General features: G+C 37.9%; 1 protein-coding gene across 15 annotated transcripts in view; it reads left to right on the top strand.

Moving 5' to 3' along the window:
• The window catches only part of TBC1D5 (TBC1 domain family member 5), a 571565-nt gene that overhangs the window by 501468 nt on the left and 55240 nt on the right, over positions 1-14857 (top strand). For all 15 annotated transcript variants that reach the window (XM_021933864.2, XM_017954351.3, XM_017954374.3 and 12 more), the window contains one exon: positions 3488-3651. In XM_021933864.2, coding sequence (XP_021789556.1) covers positions 3488-3651 — 164 coding nt within the window. The remainder of the gene's footprint in view (positions 1-3487; positions 3652-14857) is intronic.

The raw sequence follows: 14857 nt of genomic DNA, 5'->3' as shown, positions 1-14857 counted from the left end.
AACTCATCCTTTTTTTATGGCTGCATAGTATTCCATGGTGTATATGTGCCACATTTTCTTAATCCAGTCTGTTACTGATGGACATTTGGGTTGATTCCAAGTCTTTGCTATTGTGAATAGTGCCACAGTAAACATACATATGGACGTGTCTTTATAGCAGCATGATTTATAATCCTTTGGGTATATACCTAGTAATGGGATGGCTGGGTCAAATGGTATTTCTAGTTCTAGATCCTTGAGGAATCGCCACACTGTCTTCCACAATGGTTGAACTAGTTTACAGTCCCACCAACAGTGTAAAAGTGTTCCTATTTCTCCACATCCTCTCCAGCAGGATTGTTTGGTAGGCTATTAATTATTGCCTCAATTTCAGAGCCTGCTATTGGTCTATTCAGGTATTCAACTTCTTCCTGGTTTAGTCTTGGGAGGGTGTAAGTGTCCAGGATTTATCCATTTCTTCTAGGTTTTCTAGTTTATTTGCATAGAGGTGTTTATAGTATTCTCCGATGGTAGTTTGTATTTCTGTGGGGTCGGTGGTGATATCCCCTTTATCATTTTTTATTGTGTCTATTTGATTCTTCTCTCTTTTCTTCTTTATTAGTCTTGCTAGCGGTCTATCAATTTTGTTGATCTTTTCAAAAAACCAGCTCCTGGATTCATTGATTTTTGGGAGGGTTTTCTGTGTCTCTGTCTCCTTCAGTTCTGCTCTGATCTTAGTTATTTCTTGCCTTCTGCTAGCTTTTGAATGTGTTTGCTCTTGCTTCTCTAGTTCTTTTAATTGTGATGTTAGGGTGTCAATTTTAGATCTTTCCTGCTTTCTCTTGTGGGCATTTAGTGCTATAAATTTCCCTCTACACACTGCTTTAAATGTGTCCCAGAGATTCTGGTATATTGTATCTTTGTTCTTATTGGTTTCAAAGAACATCTTTATTTCTGCCTTCATTTTATTATGTACCCAGTAGTCATTAAGGAGCAGGTTGTTCAGTTTCCATGTAGTTGAGTGGTTTTGATTGAGTTTCTTAGTCCTGAGTTCTAGTTTGATTGCACTGTGGTCTGAGAGACAGTTTGTTATAATTTCTCTTCTTTTACATTTGCTGAGGAGTGCTTTACTTCCAACTATGTGGTCAATTTTGGAATAAGTGCAATGTGGTGCTGAGAAGAATATATATTCTGTTGATTTGGAGTGGAGAGTTCTGTAGATGTCTGTTAGGTCTGCTTGTTGCAGAGTTGAGTTCAATTCCTGGATATCTTTGTTAACTTTCTGTCTCGTTGATCTGTCTCATGTTGACAGTGGGGTGTTAAAGTCTCCCATTATTATTGCATGGGAGTCTAAGTCTCTTTGTAAGTCTCCAAGGACTTGCTTTATGAATCTGGGTGCTCCTGTATTGGGTGCATATGTATGTAGGATAGTTAGCTCTTCCTGATGAATTGATCCCTTTACCATTATGTAATGGCCTTCTTTGTCTCTTTTGATCTTTGATGGTTTAAAGTCTGTTTTATCAGAGACTAGGATTGCAACCCCTGCTTTTTTTTGTTTTCCATTTGCTTGGTAGATCTTCCTCCATCCCTTTATTTTGAGCCTATGTGTGTCTCTGCATGTGAGATGGGTCTCCTGAATACAGCAAACTGATGATTCTTGACTCTTTATCCAGTTTGCCAGTCTGTGTCTTTTAATTGGACCATTTAGTCCATTTACATTTAAGGTTAATATTTTTATGTGTGAACTTGATCCTGTCATTATGATATTAGCTGGTTATTTTGCTCATTAGTTGATGCAGTTTCTTCCTAGCCTTGATGAACTTTACATTTTGGCATGTTTTTGCAATGGCTGGTACCGATTGTTCCTTTCCATGTTTAGTGCTTCCTTCAGGATCTATTGTAGGGCAAGCCTGGTGGTGACAAAATCTCTAAGCATTTGCTTGTCTGTAAAGGATTTTATTTCTCCTTCACTTATGAAACTTAGTTTGACTGGATATGAAATTCTGGGTTGAAAATTCTTTTCTTTAAGAATGTTGAATATTGGCCCCCACTCTCTTCAGGCTTGTAGAGTTTCTGCCGAGAGATCTGCTATTAGTCTGATGCGCTTCTGTTTGTGGGTAACCCGACCTTTCTCTCTGACTGCCTTTAACATTTTTTCCTTCATTTCAACTTTGGTGAATCTGACAATTATGTGTCTTGGAGTTGCTCTTCTCGAGGAGTATCTTTGTGGCATTCTCTGTATTTCCTGAATTTGAATGTTGGCCTACCTTACTATGTTGGGGACGTTGTTCTCCTGGATGATATCTTGCAGAGTGTTTTCCAACTTGGTTCCATTTTCTCCGTCATTTTCAGGCACACCAATCAGACGTAGATTTGGTCTTTTCACATAATCGCATATTTCTTGGAGGCTTTGTTCATTTCTTTTTACTCTTTTTTCTCTACACTTCTCTTCTCGCTTCATTTCATTCATTTGATCTTCAGTCACTGATACTCTTTCTTCCAGTTGATCGATTCGGTTACTGAAGCTTGTGCATTTGTCACGTAGTTCTCGTGTCATGGTTTTCATCTCTATCTGTTCTTTTATGGTCTTCTTTGCATTGATTATTCTTGTTATCCATTCATCCATTCGTTTTTCAAGGTTTTTAGTTTCTTTGCGCTGGGCATGTAGTTCCTCCTTTAGCTCTGAGAATTTTGACCGACTGAAGCTTTCTTCTCTCAACTCGTCAAAGTCATTTTCTGTCCAGCTTTGTTCCATTGCTGGCGATGAACTGCGTTCCTTTGGAGGGGTAGATGCGCTCTTTTTGAATTTCCAGCTTTTCTGCACTGCTTTTTCCCCATCTTTGTCATTTTATCTGCCTTTGGTTTTTGATGATGGTGACGTACTCATGGGGTTTTGGTGTGGGTGTCCTTTCTGTTTGTTTTCCTCCTGACAATCAGGCTCCTCAGCTACAGGTCTGTTGGAGTTTGCTTGAGGTTCACTCCAGACCCTGTTTGCCTGGGTATCAGCAGCGGAGGCTGCAGAAGATAGAATATTGTTGAACAGTGGGTGTTGCTGTCTGATTCTTGCTCTGGAAGCTTCGTCTCAGAGGTGCACCCAGTCGTGTGAGGTGTGAGGTGTCAGTCTGCACCTCAGTTGAAAATGCAGAAATCACCCGTCTTCTGTGTTGCTCACGCTGGGAACTGGGGACTGGAGCTGTTCCTATTTGGCCATCTTGGGTGCCCCCCCCCCCTTTTTTTTTTCTTTTTTTTTTTATGTGTGCAATGCTTGGATAATTGTAGTATAAAAAACATAGAAAACTATGGTGGTAGATACTTCACTGGTTTTTAAAAAACTGGTGGCTATTCTGATACATACAAATGCATGCATTTTAATACTCCATAGTGTCATTATGTTGATAGTATCAACCTAGTGGTATCATAATTGATCATCATTTCTTAAAAACAGTAGATTAAGTAGCTTAGTGAAAGAGTCTGGTGTTTCATTATTGCTACTTAATTTTTCTTACAGGGCAAAGTTCTAAAAACATCAGTTCATCTCCAAGTGTTGAGAGTTTGCCTGGAGGAAGAGAATTCACTGGCTCCCCACCTTCATCTGCTACTAAAAAAGATTCCTTTTTTAGCAACATCTCACGTTCCCGCTCACACAGCAAAACTATGGGCAGAAAAGAATCTGTAAGTATTTAAGGACAATTTTCTCTTCATTCTTCATTTTCCTCCATAGAGTGCTGCATTTATGAAAGCTCTGTTAGTGCCCAGTTTCATAAAGCTCTTAAAACTTTTATGGACTAAAACGAATTATCTTATCAAAAGTATTTTATTATTATACTTTAGTAATATTTTAAGGCTGTAGCCTGTATCACACTGGAAATAAAAGAAAGTAGCATCATTTTAAAATAAGTTGAATCTTTCCCAAATCCCACTCCTTTTTTTCTCTACAAATGCCTTTTCTTCAAAGCCTGTGTTTTCTTATAAAATTTAACAAATAAATGATGGAAGTTGGAACAAACCAGGCTGTTTTTTCCATTTAAGATATTTCTTGAAAATTAAAAATAATTTATTTACCATATAAAAAGCTATACAAACTACATTTAAATTATATTTTGATACTCTGTAAAATTCTTCTTTTTTTCTTTTTCTTTTTTTTTTTTTGAGACAGAGTCTCAATCTTGGCTCACTGCAGCCTCCACCTCCTGGGTTTAAGTGATTCTCATGCCTCAGCCTCCTAAGAAGCTGGGATTACAGGTGTGTGCCACCATGCCTGGCTAATTTGTGTATTTTTATTAGAGATGGGGTTTTGCCATATTGGCCAGGCTGCTCTGGAACTCTTGGGTTCAAGTGATCTGAGCCTTCCAAAGTGCTGGGATTACAGACATGAGCCACTGTGTCCAGCCTGTAAAATTCTTTATATACATTTCTCGAAAGGATATAGCTAAGGCATATCCACTGCTTTAAAAACTTGGTTGTGTCTGAAATTATTATAAGCCAACTTCACATTTAACCACATTTTATAACAGCCATGCATAGCTTAAAAACAGTGATACATTCAGAGGAGTGTGTTGTTAGGCAATTTCATCATAGTGCAAACATCGTAGAGTGTACTTACACAATGAAATGGTACCACCTACTACACACCTAAGCTGTATGGTATAGTCTGTTACTCCTAGGATACAAACCTATATAAGCATGGCACTGTACTGAATACTGTAGGCAGTTATAACAATGGTAAGTATTTTTGTATCTAAACATATAAAAGGTACAGAAAATTGTAAGGTATACAGAAAAAAAAAATGGTACACCTGTCTAGGGCACTTCTTATGAATGGAGCTTGGAAGTGGCTCTGGGCGAAGGAATGAGTGAGCAGTGAGTGAATGTGAAGGCCTAGGATTATTGTGCACTACTGTAGACTTTATAAACACTGTACACTTAGACTACACTAAATTTATTTAAACAATAGTTCTTTCTTCAAAATAAATTAATCTTACCTTACTATAACTTTTACTTTATGAACTTTTTTTTTAAATTTTTGTTTCTTTTGTAATAACACTTAGCTCAAAACAAACACGTTTTTTAGCTGTACAAAAATTCTTTTTCTTACATCTTTATTCTGTGATCTTTTTCTATTTTTGAATTTTTTTATTTTACTTTTTAAGCCTTTTTGTTAAAAATGGAGACACGCACATTAGGCTAGGCCTAACCAGGGTCAGGATCATCAGTATCATTGTTTCCACCTCCAAGTTTTGTCCCCCTGGAGGGTCTTTGGGGGGCAGTGACACTCATGGAGCTGTCATCTCCTGTGTTAACAATGCCTTCTTCTGGAATACATCCTGAAGGACCTGCGTGACGCTGTTTTAAAGTTAACTCTTTTTTTAATATGTGTAACTAGAAGTACATTATAAATAATGATAAAAAGTATAGTATAGTAAATATATAAACCAGTAACACAATCGATTATTATTATTCACTGTACATAATTGTATGTGCCATACTTACATATGACTGGCAGCACAGTAGGCTGGCATCACCACAAACACTGAATCCATTGCACTATGACATTATGACAGCTATGATGTCACTAGACAATAGAATTTGTTAGCTCCATTATAGTCTTATGGGACCACCATCATATATGTGGTCTGTTGTTGATCAGAACATCATTGCGTGTCACATGACTGTAGTTTAACACCTAATATCTTAATAAGAACTCATCTGCCCTGTGGCAGAAAAGGATCTAGCTATAACTGAAATTATCCTAAATTAGAAAAACAAACAAACAATTAAACCTTTGAGAGATAATTATTTAAGGTACATAGAATATTACGTTCTCTATCTGTGTGACTTTGTATTTCTTGGGGCGAGACACTCAGTTTCTGGAGTTTTAACCACCTTATCTGCAAATTAAACATTTTTGCTCTCTGACGGAAAGAGTTTAACTACCTGCCCTCTTAGGGATCCCTTCAATATGTAGGAACTGTGATTCTGTAGTATATAAAAGAGCAGAGAGGAACTTTAGTTTAAACATGGCACCTTTAGTGCAAGCATTTAGCTCTGTTCCCTCCTAAAATTCCAGTGCAAGGACAAGGGCAGTTAAAGATAAACCCTCAAAAAATAAGAAAACAAAAGAGAAAACAGTAGCAATAAAATATTGTTACTTGGAAAACAGATGAAAATTGACAACTAAGCAGCCTAAGAAAGCTGAACCTTAAGTCAATGATAGGTCAAAACAAAGAAGCAGCTTGACTTACATTGTAAAATTCTCTAGAAGCTCAGGAGCTACAGGTGAAGATGAAGGTAGAACTGAAGACAAGACAACTGGTCAGAAGCTTCTGAAAGAGGAATTGGATTTCCTTCCTTATATCAGCAAAAGACTGAAAATTTAATTCTCTGAAAAGTGTACAACAGAATGTGTGTGGTCTGAGAGATCAGGCACATTCCGATGTGAACCACCCTACTGGAAAAGGGGTAGTGAACACTTAAATGCTAAATTTGAGACCCCAGGCCTCCCCAACTTGCTTTCCAGAGTACCAGTATGGATAGCCTTCAGGCAAGAGATTTGGAAGGGTTTTCTCTAGGCAAAAGACACACACACACATACACAGCTATAAATATACTTACCCCAGGGGTGCTCCAAGGAAATACCCAGTTACTTTATAGTGGACCCCACCATTAACGAGCTCCATCCAAACAGAACTTCCTATTAGCTTTTTAGTTTATACTATTTTATATGGACAAGACAGCCAAGGATCACCAGACACTTGAAGAGAGGATTTGATAATGAAAGACAAAAACAGAAAAAAGCAACTGGGAGGAAACAGGCTATGCAGAACAAGAAAACAAATATCATATTTTAATACATTTTTTTGTTCTCTAAATGTTATATTTTTCTAATGTAATACCTTTTCTAATGTATACATTTTTCTAAAATGTAAAACTCAGTGGAAGAGTTGGAAGATAAAGTTGAGGAAATCTCCCCTGAAAATAGAATATAAAATAAATAGAAGAGAGAAAAACATAAGAAAATGAGAGAACTGGCCCAGAAATTTTTGAAAATAGGAGTTTCAGAGTGAACTGAGAAAATTAAAGGAAGGAAATATCAAAAATACAATTTGAGAAATTTTTCCATTAATAAAATAACTGAGTCTTAAGATAGGAAAAGTCCATAGACTGACCCACTCAAGAAAAAACAAACCTACAGTCAGATGTATTACTGAAAAAGTTCAGAAATCTGCAAACAAAAGAATCTTACTGACTCATAGAGTTGGAAAAGAAAGATTCTAACAAAGAATGAGGAATTAAAATAGCTACAGACTTCTCAGTAGCAACACCAAAAGCAAGACAATGGAGCGATACTTTGAAAGTTCTGAAAAATGGCCGAGCGTGGTGACTCACGCTTGTAATTCCAGCATTTTGGGAGGCCGAAGCAGGTGGATCACCTGAAGTCAGGAGTTCGAGACCAGCCTGACCAACATGGTGAAACCCCATCGCTACTAAAAATACAAAAATTAGCCAGGCATGGTGGTGGGCGCCTATAGTCCCAGCTACTCGGGAGGCTGAGGCAGGAGAATCACTTGAACCCGGTAGGTGGAAGTTGCAGTGAGCCGAGATCACGCCACTGCACTCCACCCTGGGTGACAGAACAAGAATCCATCTCAAAAAAAAAAAAAAAAAAGTTCTGAGAAAAAATTACTTCTAACCTAGATTCAACATCTGGCTAAACTAGTAGTTAATTTTGAGTGTAAAATAAAGCCATGTTTAGACATTAAAGATTCAAAAAAATGATTCTCATGTACCCTGGGAATCCACTGGAGGACATGCTGTACAAAAATGAGGACATAAACTAAGGAGGAGGAATACCTAAGAACTAGGAAATAGAGGATCCAAAGCAAAACAAAAAGATCCCCAGAATGATAATGTATGGAGATCCAGAGACTCTAGCACTGCTAAATAGCAGACCCAGAAAGTAGTAGCAAGCCCAGATTGGAGCAAGTTGGAAGTTTCCAGAAAGATTTATTCAAAAAGATAAAATTGGAAGAATGACTAATATACTTTAACAAATTGAGAGATGTATGCAACTAGGCATGAGTTTGGGTGATAGCTTTATAAAAGCTAAACTAACCCCAAAAAAGGACAATTGGTAACCCCAAAGAAAAACAAAGTATGTGTAGGAAAAGAAAGAAAGGTTATGATAAACCTTATAACTGAGCTGGGATTAACATTTACATAGACATTATAATGTAAGCCTATTGAATATTAATCTAATCAGAATCACACTATACCTGTTGAGAAGATGGGGCATGGGAACTACGTGTTTGCCTGAGGAGGAGAGGAGGGAGCAGGTGGTGTAGTGGTCAATACAACTAAATCTTTATCTTCCATAGTGGGGAATCAGGGGATAATACTCAAGAGAAATCAAGAAGTGGCTAGATAAGTTAGAGATAAAGGCCATCTGTGGTGGCTCACACCTGTAATCCCAACACTTTGGGAGGCTGAATCGAGAGTATTGCTTGAGTCCAGGAGTTTGAGACCAGCCTAGGCAATATAGTGAGACCTGTCCTTACAAAAAAAAAAAAATTTTTCATTAGCCAGGTATGGTGGTATGCACCTGTAGTACCAGCCACTCGGGAGACTGAGGTAAAAGGATCACTTGAGTCTGGGAGATCAAGACTGCAGTGAGCAGTGATTGTGCCACTGTACTCCAGCCTGAGGTACAGAGCAAGAGCTTGTCTTAGATAGACTAGATAGATACATAGATACATAGATGATATAGAGGTGAAAAAAACAAAATGGGTAAAAGAATTTAAAGTGGTTGTTTCTGGGGAGCAAGAAGTAGAGGGTGGGGTTGTGAGGAACTGTTCTTCATAACAGAAACAGTTGAATAAAGCACTATTTCATTGTATTGACCATTTCACTTTATTAACACTTATATAAGTGTTACGTATATAACTTAGATTAAAAATAACAACTAAAAATTACAACAAAATAGAATATTTTGGCATAATAAATTAGAAGAGGAGATAATCTGCATGTACAAAGAACGTGTCTGTGAAGAACCAGAGTAAGAGAATAACAAATGAGAAAGGCATATGGAGACAGGTTTCATTTGCATTCTATCATATTTTGGTGGCATATGGATTAGTCTGCAACACCAATTAATTGCTTTTCTTTATGATGATACTTTAACTTAAAACTGAGAAGTTAAGTAAAAATAGAAATAAAGTGAATCTAACTCTCTACATAGACTTGCTGTGAACCAAGAGACAGAATGCAAGTAATCATTCAAAATTTAGTATATTTGCTAACTTTGGGGAAGGAAGTAGGCAGAAATTTTTAAGATAAATAAGCTCATGCTTTTCCAAGTAGTAGTTTTATCTTATTATTTTATTAAATAGTGTGTTAAGTCAGTACACTTTGCCAGTTCTCGCCCATTCTGGGCACTTAATAGGATTGCACCTCCTTGTCCCTATGATCTGTCAAAATCATATGACTGGTTCTCTCTACTGCATTGTGACTGAAAGTGACATATATGTATTGTCACTGCAAGACCATCCACAGCTGTCTTTCCCTGTGACACCATGAACAGAACCTCCCTGCCAACTCATGGTAGACATGAAGAATGAGGGAGAAATCAGCTTTTGCTGATCTAAGCTTCTGAGACCGATGGTTATCACAGCATAACAGTGCACAGTTGGAAAATGTTTAGGCCCATAGCTGGGACTCATTCTCCCATGGGAGCTGCCTGCTGCCACTAGAGTGGTCCCAGGACACCAGAGCCTATGACTAGGTACCTACCATACATGGGTCCAATTTGCTTTCATTTCCAGGCCAGTGCAATGTGATACAGTGATATTCCATATCCTGAAAAACGTTCAAGATAGCTTTTCACTTAAATTTCTTATACAAACAAGTGGCCAGAAATGAAAGTAAAGACATCTCTTGGTTTGGGTCTCTTGTCCCTTAAACTATATGATGATACCTTTCAGATTTCAAGACTCAGTTCATCTTTTAAAGTGGTTCAGGATCAAGAAATTGTTGATGTTAATTGCCAAAATAGTGGTAGAAAGAGACATAAAACTTAAGATAATCAAGTAGTAGCTATCAGTCGAAGTATGGTAAAATCTGCTTGTAATGGTTCTGAGAAATGATTGTCAGAATCTACATAGGTATGACATATCCTGGACAAGCATCATATAGTGTGTTGTAGAACTTGTTTTGTCTCAATACTGCCTTTTTATGTATCATACATACCCTTTCTATAATCCACAGCCTATCTTCTTTAGATAAAAAAGAAGTATCACATTTATTCCTGTTAATGCCAATGATTTGGCTATGTAATGAAAGAGGGCAAGATTCAGCTTAGTCTTTAAAGAGGTAACAATTAAGCCTTGTGCCAGATTTTTATAAAAGACATCATTATACTTCTTTACTGAAATGTGAAAACTAGTAGAAAGTTTTTTAAATGACCTCACTTCATTATTAGTACTATTACTTTGAGGATTGGTATTGGTTTGTCTTGAAGAGAAAATAAAACATTTTGATATGTTTAATTTTTATGCTTTATTTTACATGATAGTATAAATCACATCTAATACCTAGCTTTCTAGAAGTCTATTTTTAGGTGGTCATTCTTCTGTTAAATAAATTTTTACTTGTTTTAGCACTGTTAGTCATATTCTATGATTGTTGCCAAATCATTTTCTAAGAATATCTTTGCTAAGGTTAAAGTATATGAAAAATAGGGTATAAGAAAAATTATCAGCCTAGGCAACATAGTGAGACCCCATGTCTACAAAAACATTAACAAAAAATTAGCCGGGCATAGTGGCATGCACCTGTAGTCTCCAGTTACTAGGGAAGCTGAGGTGTGAGGATCACTTGAGCCCAGGAGTTCAAGTCTGCAGTGAGCTATGATTGTGCCACTGTACTCCAGCTTGGGCAGCAGAGCCAAGCCCCTGTCTCAATAAACAAATAAAAAGAAAAAAGAAAAACTCGAAAACTGACTTGTGTCTGTGAATAAGTTATAATATTTAAGCACACCAGCCAACCAGAAGTATTTTGTAAATTTCCTGATAAACTGCATGATATTTTGGCATGATTTGTAGTAATTATAATACATACCAACCTCCAAAGATCTAAAAGTATCCATGGATCAGAATCCTCTCTAAACCACAGGATATCAAAAAAGGTCTGAGCTGAAAGTCTCTGCATAAAACAGGATGCATAATGAGACACTCCCTTACCTGAAGGCTCACAGCACTACAGTGGGGTGACTATCCTGTGTCTTTATGACCCCTGTGACCCCGTATGCATTCATCATTGCTCTTTGATTGTTTGAACGTATACTATGGTCATACGAATATAATTTATTTTTGTAATACTCATCTATTCTTTGTCGTGACAAAATACCAAAAAGTGTCAGATAAATGAAAATGACTTTGAAAGCAGACTCTTACTTCTAGACAACTGGAGAATTGCCTAACCTATTTCAGGCCGTGATCTAGAAATTATAATTTAAGACATTATGTGTGTTTAAGAAACATAAGAGAGCAATCCTAATGAGGATGCTTAGAGTGAAATTGGAATGGGGGAAAGTTAAGTAATTAAACTAAATTAAAATATCTCATCCACATGAGATGCATAATATGATTAAATGCCATATGAACAATAAAGACAGTAAACAAAATGGTGTTAGATGACAGACCACCATGGGCTGTGTTGGTCTAGACAAGCTTCCTGTAAGAGATAGATCTGAACCACTGATGTATTTCTTCTCCCATTAGATATAACCATTATTTTCCCTTAGGAAAATAACTTCCTAGGACAGGTGGTAGTGGTGGATATTGAGTAAGCAGTCAACAATACCTTCTACAGGAGTTCTCTTCTCCTTCACATCCCCTGACACGTCTAAAATAGTTAGAATTGTATTAAGTTGCTTTGGGTAAAAATAAGAGAAAGTATTATATCAAATGAGGAAATTTGTTGTTTATTATTTCACATAACAAAAAGTCCTGAAATAGGTCTGCGGTTGGATTATTCAGCTGTTCAGTAGCATCACCATCTTTCCACTCTGCCGTCCTTAGTGTGGTGGCTTTATCTTCAACTTGGCTCTCATTGTGTTCTCTCAAGGGGGCTGACACAGAGCCAATTACATCACACACACGTGCATGCACACCCCTTCTAGAGAAGGCTACTTGGGAATTCCCCAGCAGTCTTTCCTTCCCATATCACTGACCAGAATTAAATTCCATGCCCACTTCTTAACCAATCTCTGGTAAGGAGAAGGGTTAAGAGAGGCTCATGACAGAGGACCAGCAGGTGGGGGGATGTGATGAGGCAGCCAACCATTTGATAGGTAAATTACCCTTGAAGTATTAATTGCCAAAATGGTTTATTTAATCCTTTCCTGAAGGATTTGCATTTGAAAAGAGGCAGTTCTGCTGTCACCAGTCATATTTTACTGGTAGATTTTTCAGGCAACTAGAGTTAAATTGGTGGTTGGAAGGGAGAAACTGAGCAGAGCAGCCTTCCCAGAAGACTAGAATTTTCCTAGTTACCTGATTTTCTTCTCAGTCAGTGACGTATACTTCCTAGGAAAACATGTTATGTGGAAAGCACTGACTTCAGTAGATTTCTTTATGAGGTTAGGGATGGAATTGAAAACTGGAATCTAGAGTTCATCTAATTATAGGATTTTCAAGTCAAAAGTACACATATGTAATCTCTTCTTGTTTAATCAGTAGTGTTAATGATAACTGGATTAAAATACTGTCCCATTTAAAATACATTCCCATTTAATATAGTTTATTGAAATGAATAGATATAAAATGAATTTAAACATCAGCAGTTTAAGTCTCATGTTAGTAATTTTAATCTAAGGCCAAATTAACCTGGATATTTGAAACATACATTTAGTCATTCAATGTTTTATAAACCTTGTTTACAATCTGTCTGCCAGTAAATGTACTCAAGGTCAGGAAGGGTAGACTGTATATCTTTATGAGAGAATTCTTTCCTTCTTTCTCCATCTTTTTGCATCACCCAAATCATGTAACTCCATTGCAAGGAAATGTGAACATCAAAGGGAGCATCATAAAAAGCCCTCCATTTTCAACAGTTTTAGCATGACATTTTACTTTAGCTTTTGTAAACAGGTTTTACAACCAACTTTTTAAAATCCTTATGGTGCAATACATTTATTTTAAATTTAAAAAAATCTGAGAAACCGCAGAATCACAGGAAATGGAGTGCTGCAACATCCTTTACAGAACAGTGCCCTTTGGGTTGAGTGAAACACTCATTCACCTTGTGCTGGGTCTTTTTCCTCCATCACTTATCTTTATCTCCATCCTCTGTGTAAAATGCAAAGATGCCAGATTGTACCCATGCTGTGAATACTGGCCGGGAGGCATAGACAGTGGTTTGGGGAAAGCTCAAGTGAAGCAATTAGAAATATTTACAATCCCAGGCCAGAAATATTTTGTGGGTTTGAATCATGCTAAATTAAATGTGTCATTGATAGCATTTGCTTCTTTCTAGTGACCTTTCTTGAAACTTGACATTTGTATATTCTTTCAGTGCCACATTGCCTTGGGGACAGTTATTCGTACCCTAAAGTGCAGATGTGCATGACAGGGAAGGAAATGAGGGCTTTGACTTATCTGGGCAATTGGAGGTCAGCCAAGGCCAGAGGTCAGATTGCAGAGTCTGCACAGTTGTCCTCTTCTTTCCCCCTCAGTGGCACCACCACCTTCTCCTACACAGTGTCTTCCTGCTTTTAAACCTCTTGTCCCAGGCATCTCATCATTTATCCTTTGAACACGTATGTAAACTTTTCCAGGAAGTTATATTTTTAATCCACTGGGCTTTCATTGCAGAAAGAATTGCTTTACTTCTGTCATAGAAATTCTAGGCCTGTTGATAAAGGGGGAATCTGTATCAGGCAGGTGGCCTTCACTTTGCCCCTGAAAACTTAGGACTAAGGAATCCCCTTTTGGTTGTTCCTCATAGCTAGAGCTTCTATGCCCAGAGGGTCAGTTGAAGGCTTGGGCACTGTAATAGTCCATTCTCATATTGCTATCAGGAACTACCTGAGACTGGGTAATTTATAAAGAAAAGAGGCTTAATTGACTCACAGTTCTTCAGGCTGTACAGGAAGCATGGCTGCAGCGGCCTCAGGAAATTTACAATCATGGCGGAAGGCAAAGAAGCAGCTGGAGAAGGAAGAAGAGAGAATGAAGGGGGAGGTGGTACACACTTTTAAACAACCAAATCTTGTGAGAACTCACTATAATGAGAACAGCAAGGGGGAAATCCACCCCAGGATCCAGTCACCTCCCACCAGGCCCTCCTCCAACTCAGAGGATTACAATTCAAGATGAGATTTGGGTGGAGACACAAATCCAAACCATATTATCCTGTACCTGGCTCCTCCCAAATCTCATGTCCTTCTCATATGGCAAGATATAATCCTCCCTTCTCAACAGTCCTAAGTCTTAACTCATTTCATCATTAACTCAAAAGTCCACAGTCCAGAGTCTCATATGAAACAAGGCAAGTCCCTTCCACCTATGGGCCTATAAAATCAAAAACTAGTTACTTTCAAGATACAATGGAGTACAAGCACTGGGTAAATATGCTCATTCCGAAAGGGAGAAATCAGCCAAAACAAAGGGGCTGTAGGCCCCATGTAAGTCTGAAACCCAGCAGGGCAGTCATTAAATCTTAAAGCTCCAAAATAATCTCCTTTGACTCCATGTCTCACATCCAGACAACACTCATGTAAGGGGTGGGCTCCCAAGGCCTTGGGGATCTCCCTCCCTGGGGCTCTGCAGGGTACAGCCCCCTCAGCTGCTTTCACAAGCTGGCATTTAGTGATTGTGGCATT

Source organism: Papio anubis, chromosome 2 (genome assembly GCF_008728515.1).
Source record: "Papio anubis isolate 15944 chromosome 2, Panubis1.0, whole genome shotgun sequence".
In the NCBI taxonomy this organism is placed as follows: Eukaryota; Metazoa; Chordata; class Mammalia; order Primates; family Cercopithecidae; genus Papio; species Papio anubis.
Note: the sequence above shows the minus strand (reverse complement) of the source record. Positions and strands in the feature narration are given on the sequence as shown.